This window comes from Lacerta agilis, chromosome 3 (genome assembly GCF_009819535.1).
Source record: "Lacerta agilis isolate rLacAgi1 chromosome 3, rLacAgi1.pri, whole genome shotgun sequence".
NCBI classification, from domain to species: domain Eukaryota; kingdom Metazoa; phylum Chordata; class Lepidosauria; order Squamata; family Lacertidae; genus Lacerta; species Lacerta agilis.
In genome coordinates this window covers 56,476,773-56,499,714 of record NC_046314.1, presented here as the reverse complement: position 1 = coordinate 56,499,714, position 22,942 = coordinate 56,476,773, and the positions used below count along the sequence as shown (strand labels likewise).

The 22,942-nt window shown below is 42.1% G+C and overlaps 1 protein-coding gene across 1 annotated transcript in view; it reads right to left on the bottom strand.

Moving 5' to 3' along the window:
- Nucleotides 1-2,003: 2,003 nt before the first annotated feature.
- ENPP1 (ectonucleotide pyrophosphatase/phosphodiesterase 1) overlaps nucleotides 2,004-22,942 on the bottom strand; it is a 46,095-nt gene continuing 25,156 nt past the window's right edge. The window contains exons 7-25 of the mRNA XM_033143791.1: nucleotides 22,556-22,635; nucleotides 20,677-20,796; nucleotides 19,272-19,381; nucleotides 18,707-18,772; nucleotides 16,814-16,886; nucleotides 15,652-15,760; nucleotides 14,893-15,024; nucleotides 13,579-13,610; nucleotides 13,162-13,289; nucleotides 12,487-12,556; nucleotides 10,847-10,934; nucleotides 9,133-9,308; nucleotides 7,409-7,442; nucleotides 7,158-7,312; nucleotides 6,096-6,231; nucleotides 5,760-5,840; nucleotides 4,988-5,120; nucleotides 2,887-3,043; nucleotides 2,004-2,797 (exon numbers count right to left, since the gene is read on the bottom strand). Of these exons, the coding sequence (XP_032999682.1) occupies nucleotides 2,630-2,797; nucleotides 2,887-3,043; nucleotides 4,988-5,120; nucleotides 5,760-5,840; nucleotides 6,096-6,231; nucleotides 7,158-7,312; nucleotides 7,409-7,442; nucleotides 9,133-9,308; nucleotides 10,847-10,934; nucleotides 12,487-12,556; nucleotides 13,162-13,289; nucleotides 13,579-13,610; nucleotides 14,893-15,024; nucleotides 15,652-15,760; nucleotides 16,814-16,886; nucleotides 18,707-18,772; nucleotides 19,272-19,381; nucleotides 20,677-20,796; nucleotides 22,556-22,635 (2,048 nt within the window). The 3' untranslated portion in view covers nucleotides 2,004-2,629. The remainder of the gene's footprint in view (nucleotides 2,798-2,886; nucleotides 3,044-4,987; nucleotides 5,121-5,759; nucleotides 5,841-6,095; nucleotides 6,232-7,157; nucleotides 7,313-7,408; nucleotides 7,443-9,132; nucleotides 9,309-10,846; nucleotides 10,935-12,486; nucleotides 12,557-13,161; nucleotides 13,290-13,578; nucleotides 13,611-14,892; nucleotides 15,025-15,651; nucleotides 15,761-16,813; nucleotides 16,887-18,706; nucleotides 18,773-19,271; nucleotides 19,382-20,676; nucleotides 20,797-22,555; nucleotides 22,636-22,942) is intronic.

Below are 22,942 nucleotides of genomic sequence, written 5' to 3'. Positions count from 1 at the left end.
CGCCTGCATGGCCTGCCCGAGCGTGTGGTTTCTGACCGCGGCGTCCAGTTCACATCCCACTTCTGGCGAGCCCTGCACCAGACCCTTGGGACGGAGGTCTGTCTATCTTCGGCCCACCACCCGCAGACCGATGGCCAGACGGAACGGGCAAATGCAGTGCTGGAGCAGTATCTCCGGTGTTACTGCAGCTTTCAGCAGGATGACTGGGTCGATCACTTGCCATTGGCGGAGTTCGCCTACAACAATGCAGTGAACGCCTCCACCCAGCAAACCCCGTTCCAGGCCTCCTACGGCTACCATCCTCGTTTGTTCCCAGACGTGCTGCCAGCTTCCGCGGTCCCCGCAGTGACAGACTGGCTTCAGGAGCTTCAGTCCCAGCAACAATTATTGATGGAGCAACTGCACCAGGCCAAGGACGCATACAAGGCCCAGGCTGACCGACATCGTCAGGAGGGGCCAGAACTCCATGTTGGTGATCGGGTGTGGCTCTCTACCCGTCACCTGCATCCTTCTCGGCCCTCACGAAAGCTGGATGCACGGTTTGCCGGCCCATTCACCATCACTGCGCAGGTGTCGCCGGTGGCGTTTCGCCTCCAGTTACCTCCATCGCTCAAGGTTCACCCGGTATTCCACCGGTCCCTACTTAGTCCAGTCGCCCCGCCCGACGAGTTCCACCCAGACAACCCACGACCGCAGCCAGTTTTGGTTGAGGGGGAGCCTGAGTACGAGGTGGAGCGCATTCTCGACTCACGACACCGCAGGGGGAAGCTCCAATACCTCATCGACTGGAAAGGGTATGGGCCTGAGGATCGTTCATGGGAACCAGCGGAAAACGTCCACGCGCCTGCCTGCCTCCGTGATTTCCATGCAGCTTACCCCAGCAAGCCTGGTCCGGCCCCTCGGTTGAGGGGGAGGCCTGGGAGGGGGGATGGTGTGATGGCCTGGGAGTCAGACTCTGATGCTGAACCTGAGGGATCCCAGCCTGCACGGGATTCCCCGCCTCCAGAACCAGCTGAGCCGGGGCCAGGGCCAGGGCTTGAGCCTGAAGGATCCCCACCTGTGCTGGATCCCCAGGTGCAGGCATCAGCAGAGTCTGCTCTGGCTCCTGATGGGAGGGAGGACCCATTGCCTGCAGGTGCTCCACTCCCAGCCTCTTCAGAGGAAGCTGAGGCATCCCCTGGGTCCAGTAACCCACCATCCTCTCCTGAGCTACAGAGGCTCAGGGCAGAGAGGCGAAGGGAGTTAAGTGTCTGCAGGAGGAGTGCTCGCCTCCAGGCCCGGAGGAGAGGCGAGTCTCCGGAGGATCGGGACCGCCCTAAGCATAGGGCCAGATAAAAGCCAGCCAGACCCAGCCCAAGTTGCGTGAGCAACTTTGTTGCAAGCGTGTGCTCAACCTGCAACCTCGTGCCTTGGACTTTGACCTGCTCCCTGCCTTGCTCCCTGCCGGACTGACTTCCTTTGGACCCCTTGACCCAGGACTGGACTTGGACCTCGTTTTACGGACATACCCCTGGGGCCAGCACAGTCCTGAGCGAATATGCTGAAATATTTATCAAGTGAATGGAAAAGTGCTGGAGGAGATATGGAAGTAAATAAAGGAGATGTTAGAGTTAGGTGCAATTAAGTACATGGTCCTCTCGAGTGGTTTTCATTCCAAAGAAGGTGGGCCTATTAGATTTTGTACATACTTCAGCATCATTATGAAGATCCTTGCCTGGTGCCTATCCCATACCCAGAGTGGATTCTATGTTGGAGTTGTTGGGATCAGTCAGCATCAGGGTTTTTGGCAAATGGAATTGAAATAATCATCTAGGTGTAAAACAGCATTTAACACTGAATGGTATATATGGGTTTACTTTTCTTCTGTTTTGAGTTAAAATGATTCTGCTGTATTTCAAAGGGAAAAGGGAATCTTTATGACAAATGATAATCTCTCCCTATTTTTTTAAAAAGCAGTACCGGAGTCTAACCAGCAAATATGTGTTGCTCAAAAGGAGTAGTATCTTAAAATCAGTATTTATTCAATTTCCAGAAAAGGGAGTGGGCAGTACAGATATGTTAGTGATTTTTTTCTTTTCTTTTCAGCAAATATTACAGGCCTATTACAAAGCTATCAGAAGCCTCCTTCTTTCTATAAGTATTTGACATACAGTACATTCTGCAAAACAACTCCGGAACATGGCTGTATTTTTATTTAGTATTTATATTATTTCTTCTTTTTTAAAAAATATACATGCCAGTTGCTTCACTTTTAGTTAATCCACTATTAACACAAATAATCCACTATAAACAAAAATAAAGTAATTCCAGTACACTTAAATGGAGTTGAAAAGAGATGTTGACGTTGCGTCCATTTACGTATGGCTGGCAGAATGACCTTAATAATATACGCTTCATTCATGTGGATAACAGGCTGGGAGAAGCTGTTCTCTTTTTGCTATAGTTGGTCCATAAAATGTCCCTGAGATACAAATGTGGCAGAGAGTCCTTCCAGCTCCCATTTTGCTCAAGCATCTTCAATAAAAACCACCCATCTTCCAGCATGATTAAAGCATTTACTTTGTGCAATATAGTTTCTCTCTCTCTCTCTCTCTCTCTCTCTCTCTCTCTTTCTGTATAGAAACTCACATTAGGCCTTGTCCAAGCTTGGCAAATAAGTTTTTAACTGTAATATGTCGGGTACAGGCTGTTTACTGTCGTGGTAGAAGCTTAGTCCCGTAAGAAGTTCCACATCTCTGACTCGGGTTGCATGGAACTTAATTCTCTCTTCTACCCACGAGGACTCAGGCTTGCCAGTCTGTTGGAGCAGAGAGAAAAGATCGTGTAAAATATTGCTACAGAGTGTGCCTGTCTTATTTAGGGGGAGGGGGAATTGGGATTACTCACTGTGCAGCTTTCACTGTTGTCTTCTTTGTGAGGTATAACATAAGATGCAACGTCAAGAGACCCTTCGCATTGCCAAGGAGTCTGGGAAACATTTTTACAACTTGTCAAGATAATGAAGTAGTGAGTTGGAATGAGGACTTCTGGATTACTTGTGAGCCTGGAATAATAATTTAAAAATCGGTATTTTAGACTTTGTCCTTGTAAGCTTTTAAAGTTTTGTCACACCACAATAGAATGGACAGGGGGAATCAGCAAAACATTAAAATAGCATTAAAATGGCTTGATCCTGCTGAATGCAACCCACCAGAAAGTTCTGCTGTGAGAAGACATTTTTGAAATGAATCATATAGGAGAATTTGCTGACGGATCACGTCCCTTGATGTCAGAGGCATGAAATGTGTTTCTCTGGAACTAGGTTTCCATTTTTTAAAAGCTTTACTTCCTCATTTTAAAGAAAACCTACTGAAGCTTTCCAGTTAAAGTTGCTGTTAATGAGTTATTTCGAGCAGAGTTCGTGATAATTCAAAAGAACTCTTTGGAACCATGAGTCTAGCTAACTGGAAAGCTAGAATGGTTTTCCTAAGGAAAGCTTTGAAAGAAAGAAAAATTACAATAGCAACTCAGATGAAGGAAGGAATCGAATTTGTTGAAATGATACTAGGTATCTGTGTAGCAGACGCATAGGCTGTATTTGGACTGAGTGCTATATCTTGGTTCAGCACTACATGAATGATTGGGCTCCTCTCCTTCTCTGTTCCTCTCCCACAAAGCTGAGCTGCAGTCCAGAAGTAGCTGCTTCCATTTCCCCTTAACTCTGGTTGCTATTTAGTCAGAACCAGGGATCCTATGGTTAGTCTTACTTTGAAACAAACTTCAGTCAGCATTAAATCATGTTCCCTGATTCATACAAAATAAAACAAAACACAGTTAAGGGAAAGTGGAAATGAAATCTTCAAAAAAAACAACAACTGTGGAGACAGAGGAGGGGGAGTGTTCAAGCTTAGGAGGGAGCTAACACGGGTGGCACTGTGGTCTAAACCACAGAGTCTAGGGCTTGCCGATAAGAAGGTTGGCGGTTCGAATCCCCGCGACGGGGTGAGCTCCCATTGTTCGGTCCTAGCTCCTGCCTGCCTAGCAGTTCGAAAGCACATCAAAGTGCAAGTAGATAAATAGGTACCGCTCCGGCAGGAAGGTAAATGGTGTTTCTGTGCGCTGCTCTGGTTCGCCAGAAGTGGCTTAGTCATGCTGGCCACATGACCCGGAAGCTGTCTGCGGACAAACACCGGCTCCCTCGGCCTATAGAGCGAGATGAGCACGCAACCCCAGAGTCGTCCGCGACTGGACCTAACGGTCAGGGGTACCTTTACCTTTACCTTTAGGCTAACTTTGCCCACTACATTAAAGTGGGCATGTGCTTTTGCATTATTATTAATATAATGTAATATAAATTATTATTTATAAATGCACATTCTGCTTAACATCAGAATAGGCTTTCAAGTAGTTCATCAGTTATAAAAAGGGGGAGGGGAAGAGTGAAAGGAATTCCTTATTAACATACACTGACATATGAACTGAACCAATCCACAACTCCCAAACTAATGTGAGGATCAGAACTTACTTTATCCATGAACATTCATACTTCATGCAATTCTTGACTCAGAAACCATATCAGACTATGTTTAAATACATATTTGGGAGGGAATAGAAATATATATATTGAAAGAAATGTGTTTTATATAAAGATTGTTGGCTAACTTTCCAAAGAAATTAAATCACAGGTGACTGCAGAAATGGAGCACACTGGACTTCTAAGTGAACTCATAGGTGAACTCATGTGAAAGTGAGACAGACTTATTGGCCCATCAGTATTGCTGAGAATACAAAAATGGGAGATAGAGATAGATAGATAGATAGATAGATAGATAGATAGATAGACAGACAGACAGACAGACAGACAGACAGATAGATAGATAGATAACAAAACACATTTTATCTGATGTTTCATCCCAGAAATTAACTATAGTAAGAACTTTTCTATGGTAGCTAGTGCCCTAAAATTGTAATACGGTTTTAAAAATAGCTACAACTGACACATGTTTACCTTTTCACTTCCTCGGGTGTATCATACAAGCCATTGTAGTCGTAATCGAACACAGGGCCAGCAACGACATGGACACCATTTCTGGCTGCAGCATAGGCTGGCAGTAGGACTGCATTAAAGTAGTTCCATATTGCTGAAAACGTAATGGGAGCAGTTGAACAAGGAAATACAAGCACCTTTCCTGTCAATCACACATGCAGGATAAGAGGGCATCTTTTGGCATTTCCCTTTCTAAGATCATAGGCTGCCTTCATTTTTCTTATTTGCCAAACTAGTTTTGTGCGGCATGAATCCCCTGGTGACTGGCAAATATGACATCTTTGGGATTACAGGTGGGTAGCCGTGTTGGTCTGCCATAGTCAAAACAAAATCGAAAATTCTTTCTAGTAGCACCTTAGAGACCAACTGAGTTTGTTCCTGGTATGAGCTTTCGTGTTGGTCTCTAAGGTGCTACTAGAAAGAATTTTCGATTATGTTTTATCTTTGGGATGTTGGAGGCCTCCTAACACATAACCTCTGTGGCCTGGGGAATTTCCCTTGATTTGTATATTTTAGGCAAACTGGGGCAATTGCCTTGGGCAGTGGCACAGGGAGGGGCAAGCAGCTGCCCTGCAGGCCCCTCGCCTGCCTCTGCTAGCCAGCCCTGCTGCCTCATCATACCATTCTTCAACAATTGCCTCCAAACATCTTTACTTATTAGTGAGTTTTGGGGGTTTGGGTGGCAGGTGGTGGTTTTAAAAACAAAGAGAAAGAAGACACAATTAACCCTTACCATGGAAAGCATGGTACATTGGTACAATATTGCTTGATAAAAGTGCTTCGTTTTTACTGTATCTTTCATCCTTTATCAGATCTGAAAAATAAAAATGTATAAACAACTATTACAAAATTTGAATGAAATGTCTCAAAAAGGGGTTATGCCCCATTCCCCTCCCTTTTCTGCCCACTTCTGGGTCGCAGTGATGTGCGCATGCACGGTTGCGTGTCAGTTCAATGCACATAAATCAGTCGGTGCCTTAAATCTTATACATAAAAGCAGAAACTGCAACTCTTGCTTTGCATGCTAATAAATTTCTCTTCTCAGAAATGAGAAAGAAAACGGAATTACTTGGTGGGAAAAGAAATCCATAGTTTAGCTGGGGGTGACTTTTGTAGAATGAACACATCTGGCTGCGGTTCGAAGGAATGCGATTGTCGACATTGAAACAGCTTGGGGTGGCTTCTGAAGATGCAGTCCAATTGTCCTATTTAACAAAACGGAGCATTAGTTGCTGAGTATGCATACCGCACATTACATAAATTGCCAGATACAGATTCACAATTGTCTCCCTTACTCTGACTGTCGTCTATGAAACGGTTTAGCCTGTGAAGCTTTTTTGGGCCCAATAATTATTCCAGACTCAGTTTGGTTGGGTGAACATATGACTTGTGAAGACCTCTCCAATAGTAGAATTTTATAATTCCAAACCTCTTCCAATTTTGTCACGCCACCAGGAATAGGTCTATGTGGACCTATTTGGTAGAAATTTCATTTTGGAGCATCAGACATTTTTCAGACCAAGCTGGTCGTAGCTAGGGTGAGGCAACATGTGACATGCAAATGTGAGAAGCACATGGATGTGTTGTGGTCCACCTGGCCTTTGTCCAAAAGAAGACTGTGACAGTGGAGGACTTGAGGCTGCTGTGGTAGATCTTGGATGTATGGACTTCAAATTCTTCAACTTGGAATTCTAATCAATTCAATATCTTAGAGGGAGAGAGCGAGAGAGGTGCTTCTGGGCGGAGGCTGCTCCAGCCCTCTTCCTACGGCTCCCCGCGGAACTCTTTCTCTCTCTCGGCCCGCCTCTCCTCCGGCATCTCCTGCGTCTTTTGGCCAAGCCACTCCCCCCCCCCAGCCAGCAGCAGCAGCCAGAGGTTCTGGTGAGCGAAACCCACAACCAATCACGCAGCACCGCCACCAGAGATGCACCAATTGCAGCCCAGCCCGCCTGCCTCTAACCTTCCTTCAAGCAGAGCAGCAGGCAGGCACTCGGGGACTGCAACACATTGATTTGGCCCCTGGGCTGAACTTTGGACATGCCTGGTTTAGGCTCACTACTCTTGCCCCTCCTGATAACTTATTTCCCCCCTTTTAAATATAAACTGTGTCCTTAATTACTATCATACTTACATGCTTGTTAACCATATAGGCACTCCACAAAGGCATCTTGATCTTGTGGCTAAATCCATTTACATAATGGTAGCTGTGAAGAAGACAATAGACCTGCTTCTTTTGGAGCACTCTGGGCCTCCCAAATGGCAAACTGTATTTTTCAATCTTCTTTACTAGAGTAGTAAGAAGAAAAACACAATTCAGCTTGCTTCTCCTGGAAATATTTTCTGCTTAATTTATACTTTTCTCTAAGTAGTTACAGTGCTTACTTTCTGAAGTAGTGAAATTTATCTGTTGTCGGATCTGTGGCAAGAGAAAGCAAAAGGTGAGGTCATCATTATGTGTACCAAGCAAAACATTTCACAAAAAATGTCCTGTTTGTTTATGTTCCATCTTTGTTCCTCTCAATCACAGGAGTCCCATGAGGGGTTATAGTGACAAAGCTTTCTGCCACTTCAGAGACGGAGAACCTATGGGCCCTCCAGCTGCTGTTGAACTCCAGCTCCTATCAGGCCCAGCTAAAACAGTCAATGGCTGAGGGCTAAATTTACCATTGGCCTACCCTGCAAGGGTCAAATGCCAGCAATGGGTGTGACCACCCAACGTTATCACAGACATACACACAGAGAGAGAGAGACACATACCCCTCCCTCCTTCCCACTCAGCTAATCTGCACAGATCAGCTGTGGAGCAGGGTTAGGTATAGTCTAACCCACTCATCAAATGACCAATCTGATGACCAAGACAGGAACAATTGAATTCACATCATCATCTGGGGGCTGGGCTGGATGGAGAGATTTCTCCTTGAAGGAGGAGGCTCATAGTCTGAGAATTCTCCTTGTTCCAGCATTGTTGTTAGGTGTGATCTCAGTAGAAAGAGCTGTTTTTCCAGCTTTGTCTGGTTTGCCAGCTATGGCCATTCCTGAAAAGGGACAGTCTAGCCGCTATGACTCATGCATTGACAACCTTGGGATTGGATTACGGTAATAAGCTTGTTTGAAGATGGTTCAAAAGCTACAGCTAGTGCAAAATGCAGCAGCCAGTCAGCTGACTGGTTCAGGTCCTTGGAATCCTATTGCACTGATCTTGTGAGAGTTGCAATGGTTCCCAATTTGCTTGCTATCAAGCAAAATTCAAGGCACTAGTAATGACTTACAAAGTTCTAAAACAACATGCTAAGATCAACAGCTGAGGTTCTCCTAGCTGCTCCTCATCCCAGTGACATCTGTTATGCAGCACTGAGGGACAGACCTCTCACTCTCACTGCCATCATGGTATGTCCTTTCCCTTGAACTATGACTGGCACCAAGAGTGATAAGCTTCCAATGTCAACTGAAAACCACCTATTCCATCCAGCCTTTACAGGGGTGACCACCTGGCCAGATATTGATTATTCTTGTTATTGCTGCCCTTGCTGTGGTTTTATCTGCTCCTTTTATTTTTGAGTTATGATTGTATTGGTTGATAACCCTCCCTGGTATCACATTGTTATAAAGCCCTGGCCATAAGACACACCTAGTTTTTAGAGGAGGAAAACAAGGAAAAAAATATTTACAGCCATGGCTCCCGTCTGCCCATCCTCCTGGCTCACTGTAAAGCAAGAAAAGCGAGAGCCGCGCAAAGCAGGACAGAAGCCGTGTAAGTGGCTCTCGGTTTGCTTGCTTTACAGCAAGCGACAGACAGGAGCCATGGCTCTGGCGGCAGAGGCACACCCCCCCCCCCCCGCTCACGACTGCAGTGGTAGCCGAGGGATCCCGCTGCCGTCCAGTGCCTTTGCTCCATAAGACGCACAGGCATTTCCCCTTACTTTTTAGGAGGAAAAAAGTGTTTCTTATGGAGCGAAAAATACGGTACTTATTACAAACCATAGAAATCCCTCATTGACATCACTGAATGCCAAGTGATGTTGACACAGCTTATGCAGAACTCCATGGTTTTAGACAGGAGTGCTTTCAATTGCTGCATATATATTTTTGTTGTCATGAATACTTACTGAAGAATCACATGGGCAGCCACGGTTATCTGCAGAGGTTCTCTGTTGTGTGGAAGGGCATGTTGAAGGAAGGCTTTCTTCCTTGGGATGTCTCGGCGTATAACTGGCCTTCTTTAAAAGGTGGTTGAGGCTTCCATGGGTTCCATTGTTGGGAGCTGGTGTCAAGCCAAGTAGATCTACAGTTGTTCAGAAAACAATGGCAAAGATGTTCAAAGGTGCACTTTTGCACTGTAGTCCATTTGCAACTATGATCATGAAAATGCCATGTCTGTAGAATTTCTGACATTTTAAAATTCTATCTATGCTGGTGGTCAACTGAAAAGCCCACTGGAAGCAGATCATAAGCATAAAAATATAAGACAGTAAAATAAAGTAATCACATGCCACAGGTGGGTCTCCTGGGAGATAGAATTCCAGAGCCTGGGTACTACCGCTGAGAAGGACCTCAGAGGTTAGTGAGATGTGAAGTTGTGCTTCCTCTAAAGATATCAGTGAGTAGGCAGACTCATATGGGAACAAGCAAATCTTTAAATATATTATTATATTATATTATATTATATTATATTATATTATACTATACTATACTATACTATACTATACTATACTATACTATACTATACTATACTATACTTAAATATATTATAGTCTGCTCACCACCCAAGAAACACTGTCTGTCATATGTATAGAAGACAGCTTGGGATCATCTGCCTTCTATAAGGCACATTTGCACACTGGCCAACCCCAACCCTGATTCAGCCTACAGAGAGAATTTATCTCTCATTTCCTTCAAAGGATGATAGCTTCACTGTTGACAAAGGTTCTAGAGGTGAAGCAAAAGCTTGGGCCCTTTGCAGGCTGTGATGCTGCTGCTAATATACGATAGGCTAAAATTCATTCCCTAATACAAATACAGTCCAATGCAGCCTCAAACTGACAGGGATTTCACGAGTGTGAATAGTATTTACAAACAGTTTCCCCCCAAAGAGAAAATTATGCAATAATGTGTAGAATGCTAGGAAGTCTGTGCACAGGGACAACCATTTCAATAAATGCACACTGAGAAAATGAGGGCACTACTGATGCTAAGGGGAAACAAGCTATTAATCTGGATAATCAGGTCATCAAGGGCCATGCAAGAGAGCTTTAATATACAGCTCCCATGAATCTGTATGTTGAGACTGCATTTCATCACTTGTGAAGTTTTGAAAATGTAAGACAACAAAACATGTCTTTATGGTGAAGCTGAAGGCTTATTTGGCTTCTTGTCTATGTCCAAAAACTCATGAAACTTGGCACTTCCCTCAAATATCCACACACACACACACACACACACACACACACACACACACACACCTCGTATCTAGTTAAACACTTATTTCAGTGGGCTTTGGGAAACAGAACCTTAAGTGTGGGGCAGTTTGCAATGGGTATAGAGAGCTCCAATAAAGGGGAAATAGTAAGATATGGGAACCCTGAGAGGATGATACATGTATAGAAAGAGAGTAAATAGGAAGAGGACAAGAAGAGGGTTAAGAAAAGTAGGGTTGTTGTTGTTAGATTGGAAATTGATGTGGGCAGGAGGCAGCAGAGTCCAGCAGTTTCCCACTATAAGAAATGTATCCATAATGTACACGTAAAACTCCAGTCCAATCAAAAACTATTTTTTCCAAAGCTTTGTGAGGTGGGGGGGGGGGAAGCAGCCACTTTACCATACCACACATTAAATTGTAGATCTCAATGTTTTCGAAGGGATCAACTTCAGTTTGAATCTTGAATCCAGGTCCAAACCCAATAAACAGAGCCTAGATTAAAACAGAAATTATGTTTTACATGTATGAAATGAACATCTCCCTTTCTCTCTCTCTCTCTCTCTCTCTCTCTCTCTCTCTCTCTCTCTCTCTCTCTTTCTCTCTCTGTGTGTGTGTGGCACACACTCATTTGGAACATCCATTTAGGAGTCCTATTCTCATTTATCTGAGAATAGGCATGATTTAATTCTATTTCTATTACTTCTATAAGGTTGCACTGTTAGTTTTTAACTAACAATTGTTAAATTGCTCCAAATACAAATGCAGTCTAAACTCATTTGAAATGATTCTCTGTTAAAGTTATTTCAGGGGAAATCAGAACGACCTTTCAATAGGCTCCTCTACTTTAGACTGTGTGTGTGTGAGGAATATATAGTTGGTTCACATATATTTTTCAGAACTGTCTCCAGCAGAAGTAAACAGTGACTAATTATGCCCCAGTGTCTACGTAGCCCTTAAATTTATCTAAACATGTAAGACTGAGACAGCCCTTTTTAACGGCATACAGGAAACTCAGCTTTAAAAACAAAACAAAAAACCAAGTTTGATCTAACATTATCTGTCAGGAGGCTTACGTTGTTGCAAATGTTCAAGTTGAGGTTCTTTTTTTACTTTCTTTGAACAAATACAATATGTATTTCCTTGCAAATGTTACTGAAGTCATGATATAAATGTTATAATCTACCTTTATTCAGACTACAGCTGAATCCATCAAGACAAACAAAAGCAAATAACAGACTGCTACATTCAAGGCAAATGAGTTTCTTATCTCTTGTGGTATTTTTTTTTTTTAACAACTGTTATTTGTGCAGCCACTGCTGTTTGCTATAAAGAACCTTAGCGTGCCATGCTTCCCAGTAACAACAGATGTCCCTACAGTAAAGATCTTAAGCTACTACTTGTCCCCCGCAAAGACCATTCTTTTGAATTCTCATGCAAGTTGCACATTTAATAAAAACCAAGACCTAGCTGTAAGACTGCTCCAGTCACCAGAAAAATCTAGCAGACAAGAGCTGATACAAGGATGATACCTGTGCCATGTATTTCGACTACACACTCTGCAGAGGATGTACAGAAGAATAAATGTTGGGTTACCCAGTCTCATCCCACCCCATCACACTCAGAACAGGACAGAATCTGCAATTTAAAGTAAGATAAATGCCTTATCTCTGGCATTTTGTAAACCTGTACGGGTTCTTGATCCAAATATCAAAAGTGAGATAATTTAAAATGCTGGCTGTCAACATATAAAATTCTTTACCCACAACCTGAATTTGGAACAGTCCCATGAAAGCAATACAGTGGGGGATCTTTTAAAGATATATAGATTAGCTCAGAGGTGTCTCCCAGCAATTATCCAGCCCCATAATACAGGTAACTGGAATAAGCCTAAGTAGGCAGGACACAAGTCTAGATGGCAAGGAGGGTCAGCGGTTAGGCATGAGTGAGGAACATAGAGGGAGCATGATACAGATCCCAGCATCAAAGACTAACCCAGGATCATCAAAAGCCTTGGAAGCGCACAGAGGGGAGAGACCCTATTTACCTGCATATTTGCAAATGCATTGTCTGACCCATGGAATCCACCAGTGCAATACTTGAGCTCAGAGGGCATCCTACAAAACACAGACATGAATAGATAACTGGCAATACCTGCCGACTGGCATTACAGAAAAAGCTTGACTAGCACAACCACTATCCCTCAAACCTTCCTTTTTCACAGTTTGTTCCTCTTCCTACTATTCAGAGCACCATTTGCTGAGACTAGGTGATGCCGTTTCCATTGTCATAGCCAAGGGTGGAAGGGAGGGAGGCTGCCCCCCCATCAAGTAAATAAAGAAAAATATTTAACTGAGGTTTTGCCACCGCCCCGCCCCCCTAAATCCCAGCTACACCCATGGATGCTTCTCAAATCTCTTCATTAGCTTCTTATCGCTTTCCATATCCAGGACTAACTCCTTGTCCTGCTCCTTAAAATTCTTCTAACCAGCAAAGCTCAGCCTCAAAATCCAACAAACTAGCAGAAGGGGAAACCCAAGAAAGGTTTCAAATATGTAATTTGATCCCAATTAATATAAATAAGCAACAAAACTCAGAAACATACGATTTGTGTTATGGTGCTGGAATGAAACAATGTTTCCATGCACAAGTAGAGTTCACGGGCCCTATAAAAAAATTAAATTAAATTTTCATAGCCAGGAACAAAAAAGTGGCCACTTACCGAGCAAGCTGCCATTGCTGGTCCATATAAAAATGCACTGGCTCAATCCGGTCATTCTTGGCATAATGAAATCGCTTGGGGAGCAGTTGCTTCATGTATGCCTTGAAAGGTTGATTTGGGACCAAGCACTGAAAATGTTGAAATGAAAAACACATATTTAATCCCATTATGCTTGCAAATTTTAAGTGTTCCCAAATGGAAACATTTGAATAACTCAAACAGTAAACCTATTCAAATGCTTTTATATAACACTTTCAGATCCCCTTATCTCTCTCTCTCTCTCTCTCTCTCTCTCTCTCTCTCACCCCATCATGGGAGCCACTTCCATATGATCTGGCGTCATACCCACAAGGGTAAGCCTGATAAAGAACATAGCTATAATTTTACAACTGGGCAGATATTAATGACTATACTTACTGTAAGGTTTCTTACAATGCCTTCGTAATCAACTGGAAGAGTTAGATGAAATAATTAGTTACCTAAAGGTCAAAAGAAAAATGAAAATAAAGGACGTCCAAATAAGTCATGGTGATTTAAAAATTGCACAATACTTCATATTCCTTAGCAAGCATTCATGACTCTCTCTTTTTTGCCATAGCCTTATCCACACCAAAAGCAACTCTTTACCATACAGAATAGCACAAGGGTGTCAAAAACCAATGTGGACAGCTCGTGCTGGCATTAGGCTGACTTGGCTGAAAAGCTCTCCAATCTTTCATTTAACACACAGCATACTTGAGTAATGTGAGATTTCTCTGAGTGCTCAGTACATTAGTTAAACATAGAGAAGTGTCTAAATAAATAAAAACAAGCAGCAACTGTCATCTTTCTGGAACCTACTCAAGTTTTGTGTTCTTTGAAATAGCATGCCCTTGGTAGGAAACAATTTCATTGCTTTAAAATGTGCCAGCTCTGTATTTTTTCCTTCAGAAGAAATCAATTGCATTTATTCACTGCTGCGAAAGGAAGTTAAGAGACTGTCGACTAAAAATGCATCATGGAGTTGTAGATTTCGAAAGGGCCACAAGTGCCATCTACTCCAACACCCTGCAATGCAGGAATATTTTGCTCAATGTGGGGCTCGAACCCATGACCCTGAGATTAAGAGTCACGTGCTCTACCCAAGTATAATTACATGTGGCATACTGGTATTACATACTAGTAGGATACTGGGATTGTGCCTGAAGAGAGTCAGTAGCTGCATTTGTATATAACCCTGGCTATCAGCTGCATGAAGAAGATGCCTGCAAAACCTTTTTTATCTCCCCACATCCAACCAGCTTAAGTGTTCCAAAACACTTAAGTTATGCCTTTCAAGTGATTAAATCACTGAAGAGCTGTCATAGAGAAGAGCTCCAATGCAATGATGCATTGTTCTATAATTTTTGCTGCAATCTTTACCTCATTGACCTGGGAATAAGCCCCACTGAATTCAATAGGATTTACTTCTGTGTATATATGTTTAGGATTGCACTCTAGATGTTTATAAGTTGTTTCAGATGCAGGTAATGAACACAATAATTCATTTATTTGTTCAGCTTCCATTTTAAAATGCTATTTGGTCAAACAAAGGTCAACCATTCCAAGAACTGAAGCAGGAGAGAAGCTTGACATGGTTATTTTGTTATGGACTTCTTATAGTACAGGCTCGTTCCAATATTTAATCCGCTATACTTTTAAAGTTGAAAAACAGACAAATAAGCAGTATAAATTAGTCTAGTAGTTACATACAAGAGTAATACTCATCTGGAACTTTTTGGGGTCTCAAGCGAGCTGCAGGTCCAGGTACTACAAACAAGTCTTGAACATTATCCAAGTATGCATTTAGGTATGCTGATTTGCTGCAGCTTGCTGCCTCCATTCCTTCAAAGAAAGAAAGAAAGAAAGAGAGAGAGAAAGAAAGAAAGAAAGAAAGAAAGAAAGAAAGAAAGCCTCTTTTTAAGAATAGCTCACTGAGACAACAAAGCTCACCAAGCAAAATTACTAGAAAGACACAAACAACAAATGAATGGCATGATCCTGCACATGCCTACTCAGAAGCAAGCCTCATTAAGTTAAGGATCCAATCTCCTCACCCCAGCAGATTGTTTCGATTGTACCATAAATGTTGTAAATTTTTGCCTACCGGTATGGTTCCCCCCCCCCCTCCACCTCAATCCAAAACATGGAATTAAATCATTGTGACTTAAACTGGATTTACTTCCATTTATTTTGGACCCTTCTGAGATACTGATAGGAGATATTACAAATAATGAAGAGTATGAACCAAATAAAGTTAGAGAAAATATTTATTTATTCACACATAAAATTTATAGGCTGCACTGTAACCATAGTTCTCTGGGTAGCTCAACACAAAATTAGAGTAAGGCAAAATATAACCAGTAAAACACCAGAATATTGAAAAATATCCTTATTGTTTGTTTGTTTGTTTGTTTGTTTGTTTTTAAAAGAAGTGTTCGAACAAGACCTGCATAATTTAAAGAAGCTTACCATGATCAGAAAGCAGAATAATGTTAATGCAATTGTGGAGGTTCATTTGCTTAAGTCCATCCATCAGTAGCCCAACAATGCTGTCTACTCTCTGTAATGCAAGAATGACCTGCAGGGAAAAAACAAAAAAAGAGAGGCAAAACCAAGGATAACTTAACATGTAAATAAATGTTAACGGCTATTAATATTTTCAATATTTCAATATTTCAACTCACATAGGGGAAAAAATTCTCTCTAGGCCTGCAGCCTGCTCCCAGGTCAGCACCAAGAACTGTGCTGTCTTTTGTAATCAAGGAAGGTGCTCACACTATTTATGGCTCTCAACTTTGTGCATAGCTAATTAGTGCTGGATGGCTGTCAAGACAGCACTGTAACTGAACTTTGAAATAATATATATGACATACAGTGTTACCTCTAGTTATGAACTTAATTCGTTCTGGAGGTCCGTTCTTAACCTGAAACTGTTCTTAACTAGAGGCATGCTTTCACTAATGGGGCCTGTTGCTGCCGCTGCGCCGCTGGCACACGATTTCCGTTCTCATCCTGGGGCAAAGTTATCAACTCAAGGTAACTCTTCCAGGTTAGCGTTTGTAACCTGAGGCGTTATAACTCAAGGTACCACTGTGTGTGTGTGTGTGTGTGTGTGTGTGTGTGTGTATAAACACACACACAAACAGAGACAAATGGAAATCTAGACTGGTATTTTGGAAAGCAACACAATATAGTTAGAAGAAAGATGTGTCTTATTTTTTATATTTCACGACTTAAATTAAGAGGTTGTCAGTTGCATGTAATACACCATGGCCCAGTTAATGCATAATGCTAAGCCAAACCATGGTTTACAGCACAATCCTAACCATCTAACCATGTCTTCTCAGAAGTAAGTTTTGTTGAATTCAATGGGGCTTACTCCCAGGTAAGAGGGGTGCAGATTGCAGGCTTAGTCTGGGGTAGCACAGCAGCAGCAGCACCACCAGGGAAATTCACACTATGCCATGGTTTAGCTAAGCATTAGGTGTGAACTGGGAAGTGCTGTTTTTAAAATGCTGCTTATGTACATGTAAGCTTCCAACAAATTCTTTTTAAAAAAATAAATCACATCCCTGAGCAATTACAGAACTTAACGTTAAAACCAAAAGTAAAAGAATATGAAGTTACTTACTTCACTGCTAACTGGTCCATATCTGTGGCCTGAGGAATCTGGTTCTTCTAAATACAGAGTGTAAAGGTGTGGTCTATATCAAACAGCACCAACATTTTAATATTTTATATATAAATTCAAAGAGAAGCGTGGATATATTTAGAATCAATATTATTTATGAGAAATAAGAGTGCACCAAGAACAAGAAAGGGTCTTGTGACACCTTACAGAATAGCTGAATATCCTAGTTTACATATATTAGAGAACAGGCATGCCACACCAGCTAAGAGAACAGACTGAGCTATGAATCAAGAAATCTCCAGTTTGAATCTCACCTCTGCCATAAACTCATTAGGTAGCCTTAGGCAAGCCATTCTCCCTCATCCTTAGTCATGCCTCCTCAGATGATAGATATGAAGAATAACAAGGACTGAGAGTACACTACTAATCCTGCTACTGTCAGGCAAGTTTAATGGAGCAGTGAGGGCCCCACCACATTGACATCCCTGTTAAGCATGGAAGGGGAAAGAGGGAAGAGAAATTGCTCCAGCAGTTGGGAGATGGTACATTGATCAGACCTGGATCGGGGGCAATGCCATCACACGATGGCAACAGGCTTGGAATTAAAACAAATCCTCAGCTGACTCAGCCCCTCCCTAGAGTTCTCTGCTGGCTGCCACTGCCAGGAAACTCACTAGAAGCACTTCCTGCTGTTCTTGTATTTGGCAGGCAGAAAGGGGAACCCTGCACAAAGGTGGCACACAGCAGGGCTGCGCAGAGGGACAGCTCCATGTAATCCAACCCCAGCCCAGTGCAAATTGGGGTTAGATTACTCTGCCACTTAAGACTGTAACTAGAAAATGCATGAAAAGTACTTGGAAACCCTTCAAAATGTATGAGAAATACTTTGGAACCCTTGAAAGTGCTACACAAATGATGATAAATAATAACAATGTAGTGTGTGTGTGTGTGTGTGTGTGTGTGTGTGTGTGTGTACATGAAAGCTTTATGGTGGCACAAGACCTTTCATTGCTTTTTCTGCAACAGCTTAAAATAACTATGGCTCTGGAAACTGTCTGTTGTTCACTGAAGCAAAAACAACAAAACCTGTGGTTCAGTGCAGCCCAACCCCATAAGCACTGAGTGGGTTGAACTCCCAAGCAGATGCGCATATGGCGGCAGCCTAAGACCACAATCCATGCAAAGTCAAGCACACCTGAATCCTGCTGATTTCAGTGGGGAAGTGAAATGTGTACTCAAGTATCTGCCACTGAAAATTAAAGGGGATTAAGTGCTGATCATGCTATGACAAATGTACTTTGCTGCAAGACCCTATTTTTTCACATGTTCAGATGCTGCATCAGTACTGTCTTACTATGGAAGCTCATGCCACAACTAATATGTTACACTTTAATCTACCGCCACACAGTATATTGCTACCACAGCTACACATCTGGAGTTAGCAGCTGAATATATATCTTACAGGGAGATGGAAGCAGGCATAACTTGGTGGTCTTGCTAAAATCCACAGCATTATGCAGTGACGGGTCTCCCCAAGATCCCACAAGCAGAATTCTGCTCAAAGGATGCTTCTGCTGGTAGATGAAGGCGTGGATTTCCTCATTTCTCCTTCTGCTGTGCTTCCCCTTGGCCTTGGAAATCCACTCCAGAGGACCAGGGGAACCCTCCAAAACAGTGAGGGAGGTGGCAAGAAGGATGGTGGAGGAAAAAAGGGAAGCAGCAAAAATTTCTTCCTTCCCACTTCTGCCAGCAGGAGTCTCTGTAAGGTCAAATATCGTTCTGTTTGTGGAAGAGCCCAGTCTGGATCCAAGGCAAATAGCATTCAAGTTAAACATTGTCCTGGTTTTCTAACAGTCCTAAGCACAAGTATAGCGTTTGAAATGTCATGCTTACCTTTTCTCTTCTGGTAACTGTAGCCATTTAAGAAAAGTCATTACTCTTTCTCCATGTGGCACTGACCTAAATAATAAAACATAACAAAGCAAAAAAAAAGACTTCAGCTCCAAAACACGGTGACCAGGTATTACCTGTTAAATTTGTACAGGTGGATTCTGTTGTCCTCAGACCATTTTTTAACGTTTGTGTCTCTGCACTGCAGTGCTTGCTTTATTTCTTAGTATTTGCTTTGTATTAATTCATTTGGTCTGGGATTCATTGGTGGGGATGATGAAGAGAGGAGGTGAAGATGGCCGAGTTGCAGTTCTAAAGAAAAAGATGAGGAGAGGCCAAGTGAAAGGCCATCTCTGCAGAAGAGAGACATGGGATGGGACATAAATCAAGGATGGATTGGATGAGCCTGCCTTGTTAGAGCGAAAGAAAAACAAATGGCCATTTGATGGATTGAGGAATGTGTTCTTCCTGTTGTGATACTGGTAGAAGAAATAAGATGTGCTCTTTCAAAAAAAAATTAAAATTCTGTTTTTCTGTATTTGCTGTTCATCAACTTAAAGAATCTCACCCATTGTATACTTTGTAGATGTCTGGAAAACTTCCATTAACGGAGACATCTGAACCAGGCCAGAAGAACGTGGCAGATTTTAGACCTTGATACATAGCTGTCAGCCAGATCTGTATGAAAAGATAGACAATTGCTATTCATTAAGTCTTTCTAATGATGAATTTAATGAACTTCGTTTTAAAGCTATTTATAGTAGCATGGAGAGATATGCTACACCAGGTCAGATCAGTGACCCATGTGGCTCAGTCTTGTTTACTTTTACTCGTGGTGAGTTCAGATGTTCAAAGGTCTCCTGCTCCCTCAAAGCCCTTGTCACTGTTTCTTCCTTGCTGTCCTGTATGCTTAAAACTGCCTCCTGGAATTCCTGTTTGATGCCACCTCTCTTACTTCCTCAAAATCTTTCCCCAAGACCAACCTTTTCTGTGAAACTGTTGGCTCAACTCTCTAGTTCCTATGCTCTTCTCTAATGGAGCCTACGGCTAAATTGTTCTTTCTCTCAAATCGGATCAATTGATGTGTGGGTGTGTGGGAACCATATCAAAAAAGGCTGTCTGTTATGATAAACAACAGGATAGAGATGGAGTGGTATTCAACTAAGTTTGACTCAGAGTAGACCCACTGAAATTAATGGACCTAATGGATTGCAGCTAACGTCCTTTCTACACCACTTGCCAAAGCAGCAGTGGGAATGCACTGACCACAGAATAAACAGGACTGTGTACACAGCCTCTAACTAAGCTTAAGCATGTGAAACTGAAACAGCTGCACCAATGAGGAATCAATAAGCTTCTAGTCTTTAACTTCAAACCCTCCATGGCATTGGTCTCCTATACCTTTACTGTTCTATCCTGACATATCCTTCCCTGTTGACAGTCAGTTATCCAGTTCCATCACCTGTTCCCTGGATCGATTCTGCCCTCACTGCTTTGCTGTCTGTCTGGAACTGCTTCGCAAGGCACCTCTATGCAAACACCTTCCTTAATTTCCTTCAAACCCACCTGCAACCACAGTCCCAAAGATTGATTGTAATCAATACAAAATATGTGTAATTAAAATAACTGGATAGTTCAATCCTGACTTCAGTTCCCTCCCCCATCTCTTTTGTCTGTTTCTCTTGCCCTGAATTTCAGACTGTAAGCTCCTTGGCGGCAGGGACCTGTCCTCCTGTGCTCTGAAAAGTGCCATGCACACTGATGACGCTATATAAATATAGCAATAGTATAAATACATATTCAGTTAGAATAGGTTCCTTTTTAAAAAAAATAAAAGATAAAAAGAAAAGCAAAAGATACTTACATTTTCATTTCTTTCATGGGTTGTTAGCATATATTATATAATATATTAGCATATAACTTTTGGCAGGAAGGATATAAAATAAGTAAAATATAATATAATTAGCACTTACTGGCTGTCCTTGGTACCACCGTGGATCAAACTTCTCTGCATTTCTGAGAGTGAAGATAGCATTTCTCTTTGGGTCATACATTTTGTTATCCACTAGACCATGGGATTCTGGGTATAAGCCCTGAAAATTAAGATTGCATATGTATCAACATTGCTTCTGCTTCCAACCATCTGGGGACAAGGTACTGTATTTGAGCAATAACACTTGCAAGTCCAACCAACTTGACTCCCTTGAGCTGAGGGGACATATTGCATTATCTTTACCAATCTCTCCCTATAATCTACAGCCCCACCAGAGTTTGGGGTGCTTGTAGGGCACACTCTCCATTCACACGGGACAACAGATTAGTAGGACACACCTCTTAACGAGTGTGGGAATATAAACGAAGAGGCAGTATTAATTTGAAAGTCAAGAGAGACAGAACAAGAAGAGGGGTAAAGAAATGCTGGGATGGGAATGGTATCTCAATTAGCATCATGGACTCAAGGGGTGGGGAGAGGATACGAAAAGGGATGGACTGCTTTCATATTTTTAAGTCACTGAGTTTTTGGCAAACGAAAGGTTAAAATATACTTGAAAAAAACTAGTCAGAAGATATCACATTACACAAATGTATAATGTTAAAGGTATCTGAAGAAGTGTGCATGCACATGAAAGCTCATACCAATAACAAACTTAGTTGGTCTCTAAGGTGCTACTGGACGGAATTTTTTAATAATGTTAAAGGGTTACTCTTTTCAAAACATAGTGTTTTGCTTCACAAGATTTCGTCTAAGGGCTCCTCCAGCCCTTAGAATGAATGTTCATCCTGATTTGCTTGCATGAAACTTAGATGGTGGTTAGCTATGTCCAGTCGCTATTGAGCATTTGAGCTGTTTTGTTTATGGGCAGTTATATGGAAATGAACATTCATCCTGCATTCCTCCTAATTTGCTTGGGAGGGGGCTTACACACCTTCCTGTTAATCATTTATTCACCCCATCACTTTCCAAACCACAAAATCTGTGGTTGTTTTTAAGTGGATTCATTGCAGTAGAATTACAGAGCACTATAATCCACTTTAATTGTGCAAATATAAAGCTCTGGTATGTGACTGAATCACTTCCACAAAGTACTGACAAGTCACAAGGCACCCTAAGTGGTTATGAGTCTCTAAAAGGTAGTCAAAATGGTGATTCTAAGATGTTGTTAAGACTCCAATTCCCTGCTGCCCCTGCTCTCAACATGCAGGTGTTCAGGCTTGGGATTTATAGTCTTACTTAGGGATAACTGCTAGTACCCAGGTGATAAAAAGATGATAACAAGGCTTAATTTGCTTTTTTCAGGACACTGATCTAATGTTTTACTTAAGAAATGGCATCAACTGAGGAATCTGAATTTGAGGGAAGCAGTCACCAAGCACTTCCTGAGACTGTGAGAATGGCTAGTTATTAGCAAAAGGATAACAAGATTCATTAACTAACGCTTTTAGTCTCTCTCAGCTACCATGCACAAAGCAACATGAAAGCTCTGCCTTAGGCAAGCAACTAATTCCTTCCTCCTCCGCCCCTGCCCACTTCTCTGAACTGGTGCTGCCTCCTTGGTATTAGCATCTAGGCATTTCACAGGTACACATTTGCATTATGCATTTTCTGCAATTGTCCTTCTGTTTCCCACAAGAATCCTTACACTATTAACAAGCAATGGAACTTGAGAGCCAAAATTTTCTTAAAACGTGCTGACTGCAGTATTGTACAATTTTGCATAACTACAGCTCTCTTATTAATGATATGAACTGAAAATGAAATAGAATTAAATCCACTTTCTTCCTCCATAGGATGTGTGTGTGTGTGTGTGTGTGTGTGTGTGTGTGTGTGTAGGAATCCCAAGATGCTCTTACCGTGACAATGCTGTAATGATTGGGAAATGTTTTTGATGGATACACTGGTCTCATGCCATGAGCGTATGTTCCACATTTTCCTTTTGTAGGAAGCAAAATAAAATTAGAATTGTCTAACAATGCCACATTGACAGATAATATATTTTTTCATACTTACAAAGTGCTATAAGAATATGACAAAATTGACATTTGTCAATTGCACCGAAGGCCATTTCCCCAGCTGCATTGACGGATTGGTAGCTGGTTGGAGCACAACTGCCCTGCAGTGACAGCGAGTGGCAACTGTATTCACGTAAACTGTCTGGGGGACAACCCAGACAACCACTACCGTATAGCAATTTCTTGCCATATAGCAAATCACTACCACATAGCAATATGCATGCGTCA